Raw genomic sequence first — 18362 nt, forward strand, 5'->3', positions numbered from 1 at the left:
GCGGCACTTCAGGTCAATTTGTACACAAGCAACAAGACTTTTGTCAGGGACTGTACTATACTATGACTCTAATGACTGTTTTTGACTTTTTTGACATACTATACTATGACTTTTTTTACTTTTTTGACATACTATACTATGCCTTTTTTTGACTTTTTTGACATACTATACTATGACTTTTTTGACATAGATAATGTGACTTTTTTCAACTTTTGTCAACTCTATACTATGACTTTAATTACTTTTTTCAACATATTTACTAGGACGTATTCATGACTTTTTTTGAAATACTAGTCCATGAATTTGTTATGACTAGGACTTTTTTTATGACTTTTTTTTTTTACTACCTTGATATGACTTTTTTGACTTTTTCAACATACTATGACTTTTTTTTTTTTTTTTTTTACTTTTTCAACATTTCGAGATACTTTTGACTTTTTTCAACAAGCTATGCTGTGACTGTTTTTGACATAGTATAATGTGACTTTTTAAAAACTTTTTTCAACATACTATACTATGACTTTTTTGACATACTATATGCTAGGACTTTTTATGACTTTTTTAAACATATATGCTATGACTTTGAACTTTTTTTCCCGACATACTACAACTTTTTTTGACTTTTTTCAAAAGACAATACTATGACTTTTTTATTTTTTTGACATACTATAACATAACTTTTTTGTCATACTATACTATGACTTTTTATGACTTTTTTTTCAACATACTATACTATGCATTTGTTTTACCAATAATGTTCAACAATTATACATCCATAAAAATGTGTTTCTATCAAGGCTTTATCATTTCTTGGTGATATCTGGCCTCTCTGGCCTCCTATTGAGAGGATCTGGGTATGCAATTGCCCAGGCCTGAATATACACCTTGATTGGCATGATGTATAGTCTAACATTCCAGAAGTATCAAGCAATCCAGACCATCATTAGATTCATTACAATTTCATTCATAGGACATATCTCACCCCTGTGAAAATGCATCACAGTAAAATAATTAACAGCCCTTTATGCACTTTCTGACAAACACTGCTGCTGCCTGCTCTCGTCCACTTTACAGGCGTGGCGCAGCTCATCTCAAACAAGCCAAATGGCACGCTGCCTCCTTGATGACATTCAGATCCAACCAACCAGGAAACAGTGACATACTGTACTATACTATGACTTTATTCCGAAATGTTATCCAAGCATTTTAGTACATTTTTATGACAAAATATTTAACAACTTTTCTTTTGCATACTAAACATTTACTTCTTTCAACTTATAGTATTAATTAAATTATTTTTTTCAATATACTATGACTTTTTTCTATATGCAATACTGTTACGTTTTTACTTTTTCAACATACTATGACTTTTTAAATACCTTTTTTGACATACTAGACTGACTTTTTTTTAAAAACTTTTTTCAACGTATTGTACTAAGACTGTTTTGCCATACTATATTACAACTTATTTTGACATTACTTTTTTAGTAAGTAGTTTAAACGTAGTTTAGTCGTAAAAAGCATGTTTATTTACAAAGTAATTAGTAAGTCATAGTATGTTGAAAGAAGTCAAAAAGATCATAGTATAGTATGTCAGTCAGTAAAAGTCCTAGTATAGTATGTTGAAAAAGTATTTGTTGAAAAGAGTCAAAAAGTCGTAGTGTAATATCTCAAAAAAAAGTCACAGTAAAATGTGGACATTTATCAAAAAAGTCAGTTTGTCAAAAAAATATTCATAGAATAGTATGTCCAAAAAGTCTTTGTTATTGTATAAATATGTCCAAAAATTGTAAGATTAAGTACAAGTAATTGTCATGAAGTAAAAAAGTCCGTAAAGAATGTTGAAAGTCTTGAAAAAGTCATTGAGAAAAAATGTTTCAAAAAGTCTTAGTATAGTGTCAAAAAAGTCAAAATGATTCAAAAAGTCATAGTACAAATATGTCATGCTTTTATAAATGTATAACATAGTATGTCGTAAAGAATGTTAAAAGTCATTGTATAAAAAGTTGAAAAAAGGCCAGAATGTCAATTTTTTTTATTTAAAAGTCATAGTATAATTTGTCAAATGTCATTGTATAGTGTTATGAAATAGTAATTTATGGTATGTCGAAAGTCTTTAAGAAGTCATAGTGTAGAATGTCAAAAAGTTTAAAAAAAAATAATAAGAGTATAGTATGTCAGGGGGAAAAACATTCCATGAGATCCTATAATATGAAATAGTTTTTATGCCTTAAGATTTTTTCCTGGCTGCATCTCGCACCAAAAAGTGAAGCGTTAAAATGTTTTGGTATAGGCACCTCTCTTTTTGTCATAAATACACGTGCAGTTATTTCAGATGTCAGACGTTTTCTTACAAACAGTTTAATTCATGTGACTTTCAAGGACAAATAAAAGGTGCTTGCTTGTTTTGAAAATATTTTTGAAATAAATCTATAAAAAACAAACAATCATACAACACAGAAATCCACAAAAAATAGCCTTTGCAATATTTTCTTGTCGTTTAAGAAGACTGTCCAATGTGGTATAGAAAGTTTTAAACCATGATGATGTATGGAAAAAGTCTCTCGTTGCTTGTTTTTAAGGTGTTGGGGTCGATCCCTGAGAGAATAGAAGCATTTGTCCTCATTACAACTCCTCATGCCTCCCAGCTTCCCTTTCCTTGTCCTCATCAACCTTCAGTTTGAGCTCATCAGCCGTGATCACCCCGTCTTTGTTGCGGTCCTGGTTGTGGAACATGTCGGTAATAACGTGCTCCATGATTTGTCCGGGCTTTATGCGACCTTTGCCCTCCGCCACCTGCAGCTTGATGAACTCCCCAAACTAGAATGCGTCAAGAGATAAAAGAGCATCATTGATCATTTTATGGCATACTATACAATTACGTTTGTGACATGACATAACATTCTATAACATTTTTAAATGTTATGACTGATGAGTTTATTTTTTATGGCATAATATATTATGAACTTCCTCCTGTCCTACTATACTTTGACTTCTTTTATTATATACTACCAGGGGTTCTCATGGTTTTGATATCAGAGTGCCAATTTAAGGTTGTCAGGGAGGACTCTTAGTTGAAATGGAATATTTTTACATTATGATATGGCTACTTTTAGTCAAGGAGAGGATCTGATTACTTCTTTGCACAGAAAATCTATAGTTTCCATTAAATAATTTGGTTAAATGTGTTAATTAAAAAGTTTTGGTGTTTCACAAGTTTCTTGTGAAATGAAATGAAAATAAAAAAATCTGCCATGTGAAATAATGTGGGTGGGGGAAATACTGTCAGCAACAAACGTACCTCCTCCTGTGGCACCTCTTTGTTCTTGTTGAAATCCAGGGCTGCAAAAAGGTCTGCAGGGCTATCCTCCAGCCACACAAACAGGTAACCAGGCGGAACTCCCTTCTCAAAGCTCACCAGTTCAATGTCAAAGACCAACACAGCACTGCCTGGCACACCAGTAGCTGACGAATAGAAAGCAAAAAAACACCGTTAACTGCTTTACCTCTTGGTATTTTAGTAAATTTAAACTTGAAAGCACAGGACTTAAAGAGGCTTTCAAGGGGGTTTGGAACTAAAATTATTATAAATTAAAACTATACTGTTATTGAGAGTATTGTAAATCTTACCTCCTTTTTCTCCGTGGCCGAGGTGAGGTGGCACCGTTACCACCCTCTTCTCTCCCACACACATGCCTCGCAAGCCTTCGTCCAGCCCATCGATCACCTTGTCCGAGCCCAGCACTGCATCCTGAAGGCTCTCATAGTCGTGTCTGAGGAGAAGGTTGATTGGACATAATAAAGTAATTACTGAAGTGATTATGTAATATCAGCGTTGAAGACATGGGAAGTCTGGATGACTCACGAGGAAAAGAGCGGCGTGCCGTCCACCAGGGTGCAGTTGTAGTGGTAGCGGACGAGGTCGTTCACCGCGGTGGTCTCGTTACACGCCTCGGGTTTGTGGATGATCTGGATGTTCACCGTGTCGTTGGGGTTGTGGAAGTCGATGACCAGAATGTCAAAGACCAGCACAGCAGAAGGGGGAATGACGTCACCTGGACAGACCATATACAATTATTTAATCTGTAGTAACTCAGTGTTACATTAATATACAACATTTTGAAGAAAGAAAAACCTATATATATATATTTATATATTTCACAATGTGATTTGGGATTTGAGATTTGAGATTTGAGAATTGGGGGTGGCAGTAGCTCAGTCTGTAGGGAGTTGGGTTGGGAACCGGAGGGTCACCGGTTCAAATCCCTATATGGACCAAAGTATGGCAGTGGATTGGTAGCTGGGGAGTGCCTGTTTACTTCCTGGGCACCGCCAAGGTGTTATTGAGCAAGGCACCAAACCCCCAACTGCTCGGGGTGCCTTTCTATGGGCAGCCCCCTCCCTCTGACATCTCTCCATTTAGTGCATGTGGAGGAACTCAGCATGTGTGTGTAATAACCGCAGAGTGAAAACACTGTAAATTCCCCTTGCGGGATTAATAAAGTATACACTATTATTAATATATAAATGAAATTATACAAACATATTCTGTTCATATTGAGATGCACCTAAAGTATGACCATGAAAGTATGCGACTCATTGTGGTTATGTCATCATCTTTTCCTGACATTAACATAGTTTAGTGTGATTAACAGGCTTATTGCAAGGCTTGATCGTTGTCATTTAATCTCTAAATTAATTATTCAATATTTCTTATAAAATGTCAAGACAAATGTGGAAAAACGTTCATCACAATATTACCAGAGCCCAAAGTCAAATCAATTTTGTATATTAATATCATAATCCAATTACTTTTTCCTGCTTTTTAAGGGGTTATTTTTCCAGAACCTTAGCACTGTGTCAATGTAATCAATTTAATTATTTTGGACAGACCACGTACTGCAAGCTGCAATAAAGCTACAGTCACTCACCTGCTCCTTCCTCTCCATATGCCAGGTGTGGAGGGATGATGACCCTGCGCTTCTCCCCAATGCAGACTCCCAGCAGGGCCTGGTCCATGCCTGCAATCACGTACCCCATCCCGATGTAGGTGTTGTATGTGCTGTTCCTCTGGTAGCTGTTGGTAGTAACAAGAATAGCTTCATTTAAAAAAAATAATGTGGCTTTCATTAGAATTATACTTAAAGGTCCCACGACATGGTTTGTCTTTAGATGCCTATATAGGTCTTAGTGGTCCCCTAAAACTGTAACTGAAGACTCTTTTTAAAAATTAAGCCTTGGTGCAGAATTGCAGCCACTAGAACCAGTCCCACAACGAGGTTTCCTTAATCGAGAGAACACTACAAATGGCTGTAATATAACTGGCAACTGAGTTACAGCTTGATGTCAGTGTGACCTGGGCTCACCTGGTGTCAAAGGTGACTCCGTTCAGGAAGGTACCATTGTAGTGGTACCGGACGTAATCCCCAACCACAGACTTGCGTGTGCACGACTCCGGCACCACCTGGTTCTCGATGGTGAGGTTATCCTTTGGGTTATGAATGTCAGCCAAGAGGACGTCAAACACCAGGGTCGCCTGGGAGGGAATCTCTGTACCTGGTGAGCAGAGGGTTGAGAGTTTCAAACTTCACACTAACCGACATCTTAGCAACATCAACATGAAAGACATGTATTATTTATGTTACCTTAGAAAGGATACTTACAGTTCAGTTATTACTTTATTTTTAAAACGAGTGAGGACTGACCTCCACAAAGATATGAGAGGTGTAACTAAAACTACTGTGGATGTACAGTATGTAACCACGCTAGACCTCGGACCATCTCAGTACTTTGCCGAGCCTCAGGGGGAAAGCAAAGGATGCTTAGAGTTACACACACCAACAAATTAGAATCACAGCTAAATATGGAAATTTAGTTTATTTAAAAAAAATAAAAAAAACAAGATGCTAAAGTAACTAAACTGACTAAATACGGAATACATAGATATTTCAATGTATTTATATGTTATGCTGTATTTGTGCTACTGTCACTTTAGTTAGTAAGTAAGATTTGACACCCTCTAAAGGCATTGCTCTATAGCGCTACTAGTGGAATAAAAAAAAATTCCACAGGGCAGCTTTAATTGCTATGGCGTAAAATGATGTTCTATGTATATGCATTTTATTGATAAGATGTATTTTGGGGGATTTGCCTGTTGATTCCTTGCAATGTTATTTTATTTCTCTGACCTCTAATTCCCTGGTGTTTGGAGAAGCAGGGTTCGGTTGCCAAGCAGGAACACTAAATCCACCCTCGCCTCTCTTTAGCCCTTTTAGGTAACCATTATTTCTGCTTACCTGATCCTTTCTCTCCGTAGGCTTTGAAGGGCGGGATGACGATATTTCTGATCTCTCCCACACACATGCCCAGCAGGCCTTCATCCAGACCCTTAACCAGCCAACCCTCACCCACTAAGGAGTTGTGGGTCTGCTTCCTGGTGTAGCTACGTACAGTAGGGCTCATACAAGCGTAAAGTCAAACACACAACATACCTGGATGACAGTAAACATAACAAAGAGCTGTCAATTGCTTCAAACAACAACCTCTTCGCTGACTTATTTATTTACTGTAGTTAGTATTTTTAGGGTTACAACTGCTCATCACTCTCTATATTGTTTCATTAAAAGGTCAGAATTTTGTTAGAGCACTTTGGACGCCAACAGTCGTCCGGGCCATAATTTACCTGGAGTCGAAGACGGTGCCGTCGAGCAGAGTGCCGTTGAAATGGTAGCGCACAAAGTCAGTGCGCATCACCGAGCGTTGGCAGTCTTTGGGAGTGGTGATGGTTTTGGTGACAACCAGGTCGGCTTTGTTCCACAGATCCAACAGATGGATGTCAAATACCAGGGTGGCATCTGGAGGAACCACGTCGCCTGTAAACATGGTTAGATTAACTGTGTGTTATTACACAGCAAAGACATCAGTGTTAAGAACATTTTAGAAAAACAACACTATAATCCAAATCCACCTTAAGTGAAAGCTTGGGAAATTACACCTTAAGTGGTCTTATTTCTGTAAATGACCACCCCAGTTGAAACATGATGTTGGGATATGGTTGTAATGGCCGTAAAGATCACTCAAACATCTGGGTATAGCCATGCCTGCTGGTACTTATTGTGCTATCCACATGGTAATAATTGAAATACGATATATCAATACAGTTTTAGCCATGCAGCAGCATGGCTCATAGCATGTTGGTCTGTTGAATTTAGTGATTACCTGACTTTTCATCACCAGCATGTCACTTTTTTCACCTATTAGTGAAATATCTCAACATCTACAGGATGGATTGACACAAATTTGGATACAGGGATTCATGGTCCCCAGTGGACTTAGCCTACTGACTGGTGATACACTAGCGCCACCATGAGGTTAGGTTTGGTGATCACTTCGGATGCATCACCAGGCCAACATTTTGCTAATACATTTTTTTATTATGATAACATGCTAAACTTAAATGGTGAACATGGAAACATTACATTACAACACTGTGCCTAAAGTACAGCCTTAGCCCATCGACAGTGTTTGTATAATTACTCTCACCGCCAGGGGAGGGGGGTGGGGGATGACAAGTAACTGCCACATAGACAACATAGAGCCTTCGGGGGCCCTGAAGTTCAGGGGCCCCCTGAAAACTTAAATACTCACTCCTGATTTCTGTAGAAAAACTGCTGTGCCCATCGAGTTAGTTCAAAAACATCCTTTTAATGTTAAACGATTGTATTAAGCAGTATTCAATTTGCATTTACCTGCACCGGTGCTTCCATAGGCCAGGTGGGGCGGGACAGTGATTGTTCTGCGCTCATTCACACACATGCCCTGCAGACCTTTATCAATGCCAGCGATGAGCCGGCCCTCCCCGAGCAGGCCCACCTTCGCGTCTCCTCTCTGATGGCTGTGAGGGGAAATAAAACGTTAACAAAGACCGAGGAAATGTCAGAAGTGGGTCAACTTTAAGAGGATGTAAGCTCTGGGGGGTGGGGGGGGGACGCAGGACTACGTTTGTAGAAGATGCGTGTAGATAGACGTAGGCCTATATTAATAAAGTATTGCAAACTGATGACGTTACATGCATTTAATCTTTTATTTACTTTTCTGAACCAACACAACCCTAACTGCATCGAGTTTTATGGCGTTCGCAGCACAATTACCAACTTTTGAAAGCAAAGAAAACAAAAGTAAAATAAATGCGTTTCGAATTACAGATCAAATGCGTTTTAGTTTAGCCTACCTCGAATCAAAGGTTTTCCCGTTGACAAATGTGGCGTTGTAGTGATAGCGAACATAATCTCCCTCTTTCGCTTCTCTCGCACAGATTTTAGGGATGAAGGCTCTGTCCACGAGTACATCTCCTAACACGGGACTGGGATTACATTCCACGGGAGACCACGTAGTGAGGAGGAAAAATACAACGCAGCAGGCAAACATGTTTAAATTATAGAAGGATTCAAAACAACAAACAATAAGAAAAGCCACAAAATAGATAAACGTAAGGCCTAGAGTTGTCTGCGCTCTTTTCGCAGAGGGCCGAGGCTGCAGATGTGGATCAGGGCAGCGGTGTCTGAATGCTGTAAACGTGGACAATCTCCAGGCTGCAGTGAGGACTTTTTACCAGAGGGAAGGAATGTCGGAGTTGGAAATGGGAAGCGCCTCCGTCGAGTTAACCACAATACGCAGGAGTACTACTTCCTTTGAAAAAAATAAAATAAAATCCCAATAAAAGGAATTGAACAGAACTATTCAAAACGTCTTTTTTGCAGTTTTAATTCAAATCCTATTTCTAATACATAATATGTGTATGTAATCTTTTTTTTAACGCAGGCCTATTTTGAGGTCGAAAATTATGACTGGATTTGTTTTTTTGTTCTTTATTTAAAAATTGCCCATTTTCCACTTTTATTTTGAAAACAAAGTCGCCGATCGTTATGGGAGTCTTGACTCTTCATCACTTTTTGTAGATCACAAAGAGACCCGCCTCTCTGGATCAGCCTCTCGGAGCCGTAAAGTGGCCCAAGATAGCCCCCAAAGTTTCAGCTTTTCCATTAATGCCGTGAAGATTTCTGAAATAGAAGAGCAAGTCGCGACGAAGAGTATTATAAAGTCCATTCTGCGAGGGAATTTGCATCCTGTCAAGCATCCATGTCAAGAATAACCCAAACTATTTGTGGGCACAACAAGAACTGCTAAAAGACAAAAATAAGCCTCTAATCCGTTACATTACACAGAACACGTAATATATTATTAATAATAAAACCCGATAGAAATCATTCCTAACGATGGGACTTAGGTTTATCTCATCTGATGTTTTAATAATTATATTTGTTGAAAGTGAACCTGCATTCGTGAGCAATCACCAGAACAAATAGGACAATGCGCACAAGCGGTCACTTTTACGCTCGCTTCTTGTGCCAAACATAGAAACAGAGCAGTGTGTGTCAGCTGTAGAAACCTGAGGCAGTAGCCTCGGAAAGGCCTAATCCCGGAATTCCCACAGACCCCTAAGCACTTCAGCAGACCACCACACAGACACAGGAAACCAACAGGAGCAGACCGACGAAGCAGACTATGTGGCATTTCATCTTATCATGATTGCATTTTGCGCTAAAGGAGACGCTTTGTTGACGTCGCTTTGTTTGACCTTAGTCTTTATGACAGCCGCGCAATATGAAAACTACAATTTCAGAAATTTCCCCAAAGAGGAGCTCATGCCCCTCGCCACTGCGTATGGATTGGCTTTAGACAATTACGCAGCAGAGAAGTGGACGGAGTCGATCACGCATTTGGAATTGAGTTTGCGTTTGCACCGGCTTCTTAAAGAGAGTGTAAGATACTGCATGCTGCACTGCGATAGTAGCAAACGCGAAGAACCGTCCTTTACAGAAAGCCGGGACCTCCACTTCTACTGGCACGTTATGATGACAGCGTCCTGTCAGAAGAAGTGCAGAGCTCATTTCCCCGCGCTGCAGCTCCATCCTCCCGGCAGAGAGATCTTGGAGGATTTCAGCAGAAGATCTCCCTACAGACACCTGCACTTTGCATACGCCAGGGTGAGACACACATGTCGCATCCCTGAAAGATGTTCAACCTTAAAGGACGTTTTTAAACAAAATTGATTGAATCATCTTTGCAAGAATAAATTAACCCAATGTACATAATATTTACTGGCTCAGGGCGGTTATGATCACTTTGTCTTTTTCCAGTCCATCTATACTTAAAACTAGCAAAGGCAAAGTGCCCCGAAATAACCATTAATACAGGTTTATTAGGTTTATTAGAATGAACTAACTTGATAGTCTTGGCTTTTATATTTCACAGTTAACTTCTAGTATCATACCCAGTTTAAGAGAAACAAAATCAGTGTTTTTCCTTCAGTTGAATGACCTGCAGAGGGCTGTCCCATGTGCCTACACCTACCTCCAGAAGAACCCAGAAGACCAGGAGATGAGCCAGCTGATGGAGAAGTACAAGAGCCAGTACGACCTGAGTGGTTACCTCACTGACCACGAGGAACAGCCATATGAGGTGCAGACAACCTAGCCTCGGTCCTTCATTAAAAAAAACTGTTCTGTTGAGTATACACAGCATAATGGAGTTACACAGTTTAACACTGACTTAACAGCATTAAAAATCTTCCCATCTCAGCTTCTGAAGTGAAAAACTGGATCAATAATGTCCTTTCTAGGCCTCCTTTCTGAGAGGAGTGAAACTCATCAATTCAGGTGAATACAGCAGCAGTGTTGAACACATGGAGGAAGCTCTGAGGCTCTACCTCCAGGAGTATGATCTCTGTCAGGCAGACTGTGAAGGGATCTGTCAACTTCCACCACACAGTGACTTCTATGCAGTCATAGCAGGTTAGTATGCTGTATTTGAACTGTATAAAAATGAATAGAAACCACTTCTGAGAGCAAGAGAGAGCAAAACTGGATTTAAGATGAAAACTTTAACAATTGGAAGGAAAATATTTTACTTTTCTAACCCACACTTCCTTTGTCTGTCAGCATTAGTTACTATTTAACACAAAAAGACATAACAAGCATATAAAATACAACATATTGTTATAGATTAAACCAGTGGTTCCCTACCTTTTTGGCATTAGAGTCCTTACAAGAGTAAAGCATCTAGTTGGGTTCCCATTGTCATGTTTCAGATGTCAGTTGTTTTTCTTCTTTCCTCTCTAATAAAAACTGTCTAACAATTCCTCAGATTTGTCTTGTGATCCTTTGGAGGGACACGACCCCTATATTGGCAACCACAGAACTAAACTATGTAGTAAATAAAACTAGCTTCACCTGATACATACTAACATATCAGTTACAGGGGCTATTTCTTTTGGAAAAATTAGTATTTTTATTTAGGTATGATTTTAAAAACAGAACATTTACTTTTTTTTTTACTTAAGTAAAGGGTCTGAATACTTCCACCCCTTTCTCTGGTTTCATTGTATTACTAAATAATAGATAATCTCTGCTCTTCTTTTCCACAGAGGTTTCTGTTGACATATTACAATGTAAGCTGAAGTGTGAAGAAAACTTGCTGCCTAACATTGGGGGTTATTTTGTGGAGAAATTTGTGGCCACTGTTTACCACTACCTCCAGTATGCCTATTATAAGTGTAAGTTTACAACTACTGCAAGTGAGCTTTCCATCACCGCTCTTGAATGATAAACACTCATCTGAGTATCCGCTGTGTTTTTCTGACCAGTAAACGATGGCCACAGTGCGTTGCCCTGTGTCTACAGCTACTTCCTGTTTGAACCCGAGGACCAGGTCATGAAGCAGAACCTGCTGTATTATAAAGCCCACAGTGAACAGTGCGGCCTTCAGCACAACCACTTCACACCCAGGATGGTGAGAGGAAATATCACGGTCTAACTCAACCGCTCCTGATTTTGTATTTAAGCCAAGAGTTTTATGTGAACAAAATAACTCTCAAAACAGGAACTTATAATTTTTTAACCCCACCCAAAAAAGCAAGCTAAGTAACCACAGACAGTTTGCCTTCGCTTGCCATTTGTACTATAGTAACACTGCCACAGCAAGAACATAGCAGAGATAAAAACTTAAACTGTTAAATTAGAAGACAAATGGTAAGTTCAACCTAACTGTTTAACAGTACTAAATGAATAAACTGCTGTGCCTGCTGAAGGCCACTAATTTTAAACATTTGTTCTCTGCTACTTTGAAGCAGCAGCTGGGACAATCACTGAATGTGAGTTTGTTGTTCTCATACTCTTGTCGTGTGTTTATGATGTGTCTCCGTTTAAACAGGAAGCTCTCAAACATTACAACCACACCGTCACTCAAAAGCAGATGCTTCTATCGGCAAAGAAGTACTTAGAGTTGGATGACGAGGTAAGAGGAAAACTACATTACTTTTAAAAAGTGCATGTAATTTCCCAAAAATGAAGGGGAAAAAAACCTTTGAATGACTTTAACTAGCGCTGCTATTCTTTAGGCCAAGAAGACAAAAGGTTTGTCAGCCAAATGTTGTAAAAAAAGCAAACTTAAAGAAAACTCTTTTTACTCAGGATTTTTTTGGGACAGAGGAAGCTGCACTTTTTGCCCCGGAGTCTCCCGATGTCGAGTTTGAAGAAATGGGAGACTACGAGGAATCCTTCTACGCTGACTGGAGGCAGCCAAAGGGCAAAGGAGATGCTGGGGAGTCAGATATCTGAAGAGACCTGAGAGGGATTACAGCTGATTGGAAAATGTCAGTGTGATCATTAGTCAGTCAGTCAGTCATTTTAGAGATTAAAATACCCACAAAAAGAAATGCTGTTTTTTTTAAGATTACGTTTTATGTGCTAATCTGTCCTCACAGTTTGGATGATTTATTCTCATTTGTATCTGTGTTTTTAAGAAATAAAAGAAAGTCTATAACTGTTTTCACACGTGCTCGAGGGTGTAACAAATCAACAAGTTCACAAATGGAAAATTTATATCAGCTGGAGTAAAATACTGTACATTACCATACAGATGAGTGAATAACCTATATACACACACACACAAATAAAAGGTAGATTACTTGGCAAATTTCAAAACAAAATTTTTCACAATTATTAGAAGCATTGTATTTACTAAAATTTATCTTTAAAAACTAGTAATCCTGTGAGACTTAACGATGTTGACTTCCATGTGGGAATGGGGTGTGAATGGGAGGTGGAGGGTGGGGGTGTGGCCTCGACCAATAGTGAAGTTTGTGAATATGTTATAACTTCGCTAGACCAGTAACAACATTTTTGACAATGGAAAATGCTGTCAATTTTAGTGGTAAACTGTGACATTACCGTAATTATTTTTAAGTGTTAATCAGGGTTATATTTAACATGTTAATGGAACTATTACAGTATTGTGAGTTTCTTGGAAAATGTTCATGAGCAATTTTAACAGCAGATGTACAAAACCTTTAGGCGCAACTTGTGTGTTCAGTTAACTGAACATGAAAAAAAATTAAAGAGTCTTTGCCAGCAGCTCTGCAAGGCTGTACTGAGTCACAGCGATGCGTTGAGCTAAATGCTAATGCTAGGCTGGCAACATGCACACAGTGGCAATGCTAACAGGCTGAGGTTAAGCAGAGCTAAAAGATATAAACTGCTATCCAGATAGTAAAACAGTGTTTCCACAACAAGCATCCTGCATAACTACCATTTTATTTATTTTTTTACTTGATTTATAAAACAGACACACGTCCAATGGAACACACAGTCATGGTTATTCAGATATGTTTTAATATGTAATTTAATATACAACAATAAGAGTATTTACATTATAAGCTAATACTGGTTACCTTCCAGTGAGACTAAACAATGTTGACTTCCATGTGTGAATGGGGCCAAAATCCTTTGATAAGTTCAACTGCAATGTGGCGGTAAACACAGTTTGACCTGAGCTTTCAGCCAAGTCTGTCCTTGAGCATTAGATTTCATTCAGCATGTAACGGAATTAAGAACATTAAAAGGGATGCACATTGACATTTTAAATAAGACAATTTGCCTGTTTTAAGCATCTTCTTTGTCAATTAGGAATGTCAAAGCTTTTTTTTTTCATTGTTTTAGAGGCAGAGAAAATGTCGACGTATTCCCTTAATGCTACTGCAGGTTCATTGGCAGTGTAACTTGGGTCATCTCTTGCGGCACCTGTGCTATTGTGCAGTTCTTTATAATTATTTCGTGAAACCAAGCTTCACAAGCAGTCTTTGTACATACGGTAATACCACTCACAGGAGGACATCTTCTAAACCTTTAAGATTTTAGACTCTCAGATGTCCAGAGAGGATAAATGGAGTGAGTGATGCGCATGAAAGCTGCGGAATACAACTTTTCATTGTAAAGGGAGAAAATTCTTCTAACACATTTTTTAAATGAGCAAATTTATTGCTTATCATATGGATCTGTTCAGTCAGAAATGAATTATCTGACACCATTTAAAGATGAAGCACATTTGAGATTGACATTTCTACTATTACCTCAGCCTGACTGAGCACATAGAAGCCAAATTATAATGTATATGGATGTGTGTCATTGAAGGATATCCTGTGTTAAATCTGAGTTTGGATATCTGTGTCATAATTCCGCAGCTTGAAAATCTCTTTGAGGCATATACGGAATATACAACACAAGCACATTTTTCTCTTGTAGCCCAAATGATCAGGCATTCTAGTATTTTAGAAACCAAGAGGTGCTCAAACTTCCCTAAACTGCAAAGATTAAAATCGTCTTTAGCCAATTAAATCTTCAAAAATGAGCAGTTTTTACGCTGAGAGGTTGAAAGAGTCTTTTCTCTCCAGACTTGTGCTTCCATTCAGAGCGGCAGTGAGTCACTGCTGTCTAAATGAGTCAACCTTATTATACACTATGTACATCAGCACCCATGTTCAGCATACTTGTATGCATATTAGTTGCATGTGGTATTATCATACAGCGGAATAAAAACATTCGGTGTGTAGTACTGAAAAGTACTTGGATGTCATCGACACAGACACACAACTAGCTTCCTTGCAGGCCTGAGCTATACATTCATACATTAATGCATATTATGTAGAAGCATTAAATTAGTATGGATTACTGTTTGATAATGAAAGGCAGCATAATAGGAGAAAGTGTGACTATTACTGTGGAATGTAAATGTAAAGAATAATCCTCAATTAGACAAATAAAATGTCAACATTCACTATTTGGTGATTTATACACTTCTATTGCAGTTTAAGTCACACCACTGAGAGGAGGTGTGTGTTCTCCATGAGGTTAAATATGTTTTAAAACAGAACACTTCCCAAGAAAGTCCAAACTAGGAAAAGAACATAGCCTTCTTCCATGAAATCACTTAAAGGGGTTAAGTTATGTCCATATGGCAGAAGATCAGCTGTAACCAATGGAAGGGACAAGAAAACCGAAAGGTTGAGTAAACACACTTAAGTCAAGGGCTGTGTGTGTAAGTCCTGCAAGGACATAAATGAAGCAAAAAAATAATAATCTCAACCTGACAATCTCAGACAGTCTTTCAGATCTGGTAGGAATGTGTTTAAAAAATAATAATTAGTCTTTCCAAGAGGTGAATACAAACAGTGTTATTAAAATCAGAAAAGGAAACCGGAAAAGACGAAAGGATCGGAAGTGCAAGACATCTTTGTTTTGTCTCCTCAGAATGGACTGGACACAGTGTAAGGAAGACAGGACAGCAAAGAGATACGACTCAACCCGAGGATCTGGAAATGAAGAGAAATGTAGAGGAGAAAAAAGATGAGGAGATAAGAAGGGGAAAGATGAAAAGAGAAATATTGAGGAATCGGACAGAATAGATAAGTGGCTAAGCTGTATTAAAACATGGAAAAGACTGATCAGGGCTGTATGGAAGAGGATTACGGCCACTGGTGAAAAATGTATGTGAGTTCCAACTTTATTCTCAGAATTCTAACAGTTTTTCTCAGAATTCTGAGATTAAAGTCAGATTTCTGACTTCTTTCTCTGAATTCTGACTTTTTTCTCTGAATTCTGACTTTTTTAAATTCTGAGAATAAAGTTAGAATTCTGAGAATAAAGTCAAAATTCTGACTTTAATCTCAGAGAAAAAAGTCAGAATTCTGACTTTAATCTCAGAATTCTGATTTTTTTTCTCAGAATTCTGAGATTAAAGTCAGAACTCACATAAATGTTTCACCAGTGGCCGTAATCCTCTTCCGTAGGGCTGCAATGAATGTTTCTTTTTATAATTACTTGTTTGGTTCATAAAACAATAAAAAACTCAAAATAAAAGTTCCATCACCATTTTCCTAGAGTTGGACATAGAGAATTCTTACATTTGAGAATCTGGAACCATCAAATGTTTGACAAAAAATGACCTTAACAATGAATTAATTAGCAAAATAGTTGCAGACTATTTTTCTTTTGATTGACTAATTGACTAGTCTTTGCAGCTGTGATGCAGACAGATCATAACAAAAATAAACAAAAAACAAAAACTTAAAGCGTTTTATTATTGAAAGTCTTATGAAATGGATATTACAAAGTCAACACTGCAGCTATATTCTATAAATGGCAGCCAAGTTAATGATAGGACATGCAGTACAAATAATAATGAAACAAGGATTTTAGAATATAAAGTTATTTTTCTAAAATAAAATTCAAAAATCATGATTGACTAATTGTGTATTGTAAAGGCCTATCTATGGAGGAGTATTGCAAACTAGCATATGCTATATAAATGCTGTGGTATGTGGCATTGCTTCATGCTATAAACGTGTCCCTTTACACATTAACATTATATATAAAACGTTTGAAAGATGAAAAAAGGCCATAAAGCAGGTGACGGATAAATGTGTGTGTGGGCTTAGAAATATCTTTAAGGTGCTCAGCGGAGAATTCTTATAAAACAGATGGCATTCTGTTGACATAATGAACAGTGATTCAAGGTGATAACATTTTCAGGATCATCACTGAAAGGCAGGCTCGTACCTTCCTCTTCGGATGTTTCTGGATCCGCAGTGAGGCAGGAACAAGATGGAGAGAGCAGACAAAAAGTGACAAGTGAAGTAGAAAGACAGGTGAGACCATCAACTGTTGTTTATGCGCAAGAAGCAGAGTGACAGAAAACAAAAACATGCAATGAGCCCAAGGCCTTAAAAGCAACGCATTAAAGAGGCTTATGAAACACCTGCATCTTTTGTTATCTAGAAACTCTACTACCAAGCAACTTACTGCAGTATCCAGGCAGATTTTACATAGTCATGAGATTAAGGAAAAAGATTTTAGTTGCAGACAAGTCTTTTTTAGTTTCTTTGCATTCTGCAGGCATGCCACAGCAAAGCTAACATGAGGCAAGGCAGCAGTGTAGAGTGAAGAAAGCAAACTGCAGAAAGAAGATCCAGTAATGCAGAGGGGAACGTGGAAAGCGCGTGATAATCTTTTTGTATTTTAATTTGGGTTTGTAGGAAATCTGCATCACTGCACTCCTGTGTCTGCACTGTCAGAGTCAAGAGGGACAGATTAAGATTGTCTTATTATGCAACGTATTGCTGTTCCTTGTCAAACCCTGGCGTCCACATTACCCACAATGCAACTCCACCACCAACAGTAGCAACTGTAGCCTATTTGAGTCTATAAAATGTCAAGAAATAGAGAGTACTGGTAATACTCGTAACAGTTTTTCCAGAGATCAAAGTGACGTCTGTCTAAAACCCAAAAAATATTTAATTCACAATGATATAAAAAAAGAAAATCAGAAAATTATCACAGAGGAGCTGGAGCCAAAAACTGGTTGGCATTTTGGTTGAGAAAATACTTGAATTTGGCTGAAACTAACCATTGTTTTCATTACTGACGAATCTGCTGATCTTCTTTATAAATAAATGAATCGTTTGAATCATAAAATGCCAGCAAAGATCATTTAGCTCATTATAAATGATACCAATTCAGTTGATGAAGTCTAGTCTAAACAGTTTTCAGCTAATCAATATAAAAGAGATAGCAAAGGGGCCAATCATCTCATGCCATGATGGGAATGCCATCAAGGAGCTTACTGGCCAAATGGACTAATGAGGGTTTGTACAATGGGTCTCGAAAGTTTGGGCACCCCAGGTAAAAAATTGTATTAATGTGCATAAAGAAGCCAAAAAAAGATGGGAAAATCTCCAAAATGCATCAAATGATAGATAAGACATTCGTATAATATGTCACAAAAATTAAGATTTTATTTCCATCAGTTACACTTTCAAAATAACGTCTGCAAAAGTTTGGGCACCCTGCAGAGTTTCTAGCATGCACGGCCCCCTTTAGAAAGCTGAGACCTGACAGTGTCATGGATTGTTCTCAATCATCGTCTGGAAAGACCATGTGATGTCAATCTTAAGGTTTTAAATGCCCAGA

At 38.1% G+C, this 18362-nt stretch overlaps 3 protein-coding genes across 3 annotated transcripts in view; 1 reads left to right on the forward strand and 2 right to left on the reverse strand.

Annotated features, from left to right (window-relative positions):
* Positions 1-2282: 2282 nt before the first annotated feature.
* Positions 2283-8635, reverse strand: fkbp10b (FKBP prolyl isomerase 10b). Its single transcript, XM_032503077.1, has 10 exons — positions 8231-8635; positions 7749-7894; positions 6683-6872; positions 6297-6442; positions 5367-5556; positions 4932-5077; positions 3866-4055; positions 3631-3773; positions 3302-3465; positions 2283-2820 (listed from the first exon to the last, which is right to left on the reverse strand). Exons 1-10 carry the CDS (start codon positions 8425-8427, stop codon positions 2626-2628), a joined length of 1707 nt encoding a protein of 568 aa, XP_032358968.1. The 5' UTR covers positions 8428-8635; the 3' UTR covers positions 2283-2625.
* A 338-nt stretch (positions 8636-8973) lies between these two features.
* Positions 8974-12891, forward strand: LOC116671678 (endoplasmic reticulum protein SC65). The gene is made up of 7 exons (XM_032503078.1): positions 8974-10046; positions 10372-10521; positions 10682-10853; positions 11486-11614; positions 11705-11850; positions 12271-12354; positions 12531-12891. The coding sequence occupies exons 1-7, from the start codon at positions 9585-9587 to the stop codon at positions 12675-12677; spliced, it is 1290 nt and encodes a 429-aa protein (XP_032358969.1). The 5' UTR covers positions 8974-9584; the 3' UTR covers positions 12678-12891.
* Positions 12892-16653: 3762 nt separating this feature from the next.
* Positions 16654-18362, reverse strand: part of adam11 (ADAM metallopeptidase domain 11) — a 29309-nt gene continuing 27600 nt past the window's right edge. Inside the window, 1 exon segment of the mRNA XM_032503079.1 lies at positions 16654-16970. Coding sequence (XP_032358970.1) covers positions 16931-16970 — 40 coding nt within the window. The 3' untranslated portion in view covers positions 16654-16930.

This window comes from Etheostoma spectabile, chromosome 21, assembly GCF_008692095.1.
Source record: "Etheostoma spectabile isolate EspeVRDwgs_2016 chromosome 21, UIUC_Espe_1.0, whole genome shotgun sequence".
Taxonomy (NCBI): domain Eukaryota; kingdom Metazoa; phylum Chordata; class Actinopteri; order Perciformes; family Percidae; genus Etheostoma; species Etheostoma spectabile.

Excerpts from the sequence above, each read along its gene's own strand:
- fkbp10b (XM_032503077.1), bottom strand. The coding sequence starts at position 8,427 with ATGTTTGCCTGCTGCGTTGTATTTTTCCTCCTCACTACGTGGTCTCCC. Across the intron at positions 7,895-8,230 it reads GGGAAAACCTTTGATTCGAG|CCATCAGAGAGGAGACGCGA; the intron begins GTAGGCTAAACT and ends TTCCCCTCACAG. Across the intron at positions 4,056-4,931 it reads ATATGGAGAGGAAGGAGCAG|GTGACGTCATTCCCCCTTCT; the intron begins GTGAGTGACTGT and ends TGGTCTGTCCAG.
- LOC116671678 (XM_032503078.1), top strand. The coding sequence starts at position 9,585 with ATGATTGCATTTTGCGCTAAAGGAGACGCTTTGTTGACGTCGCTTTGT. Across the intron at positions 10,854-11,485 it reads CTTCTATGCAGTCATAGCAG|AGGTTTCTGTTGACATATTA; the intron begins GTTAGTATGCTG and ends TCTTTTCCACAG. Across the intron at positions 11,615-11,704 it reads CCAGTATGCCTATTATAAGT|TAAACGATGGCCACAGTGCG; the intron begins GTAAGTTTACAA and ends TTTTCTGACCAG.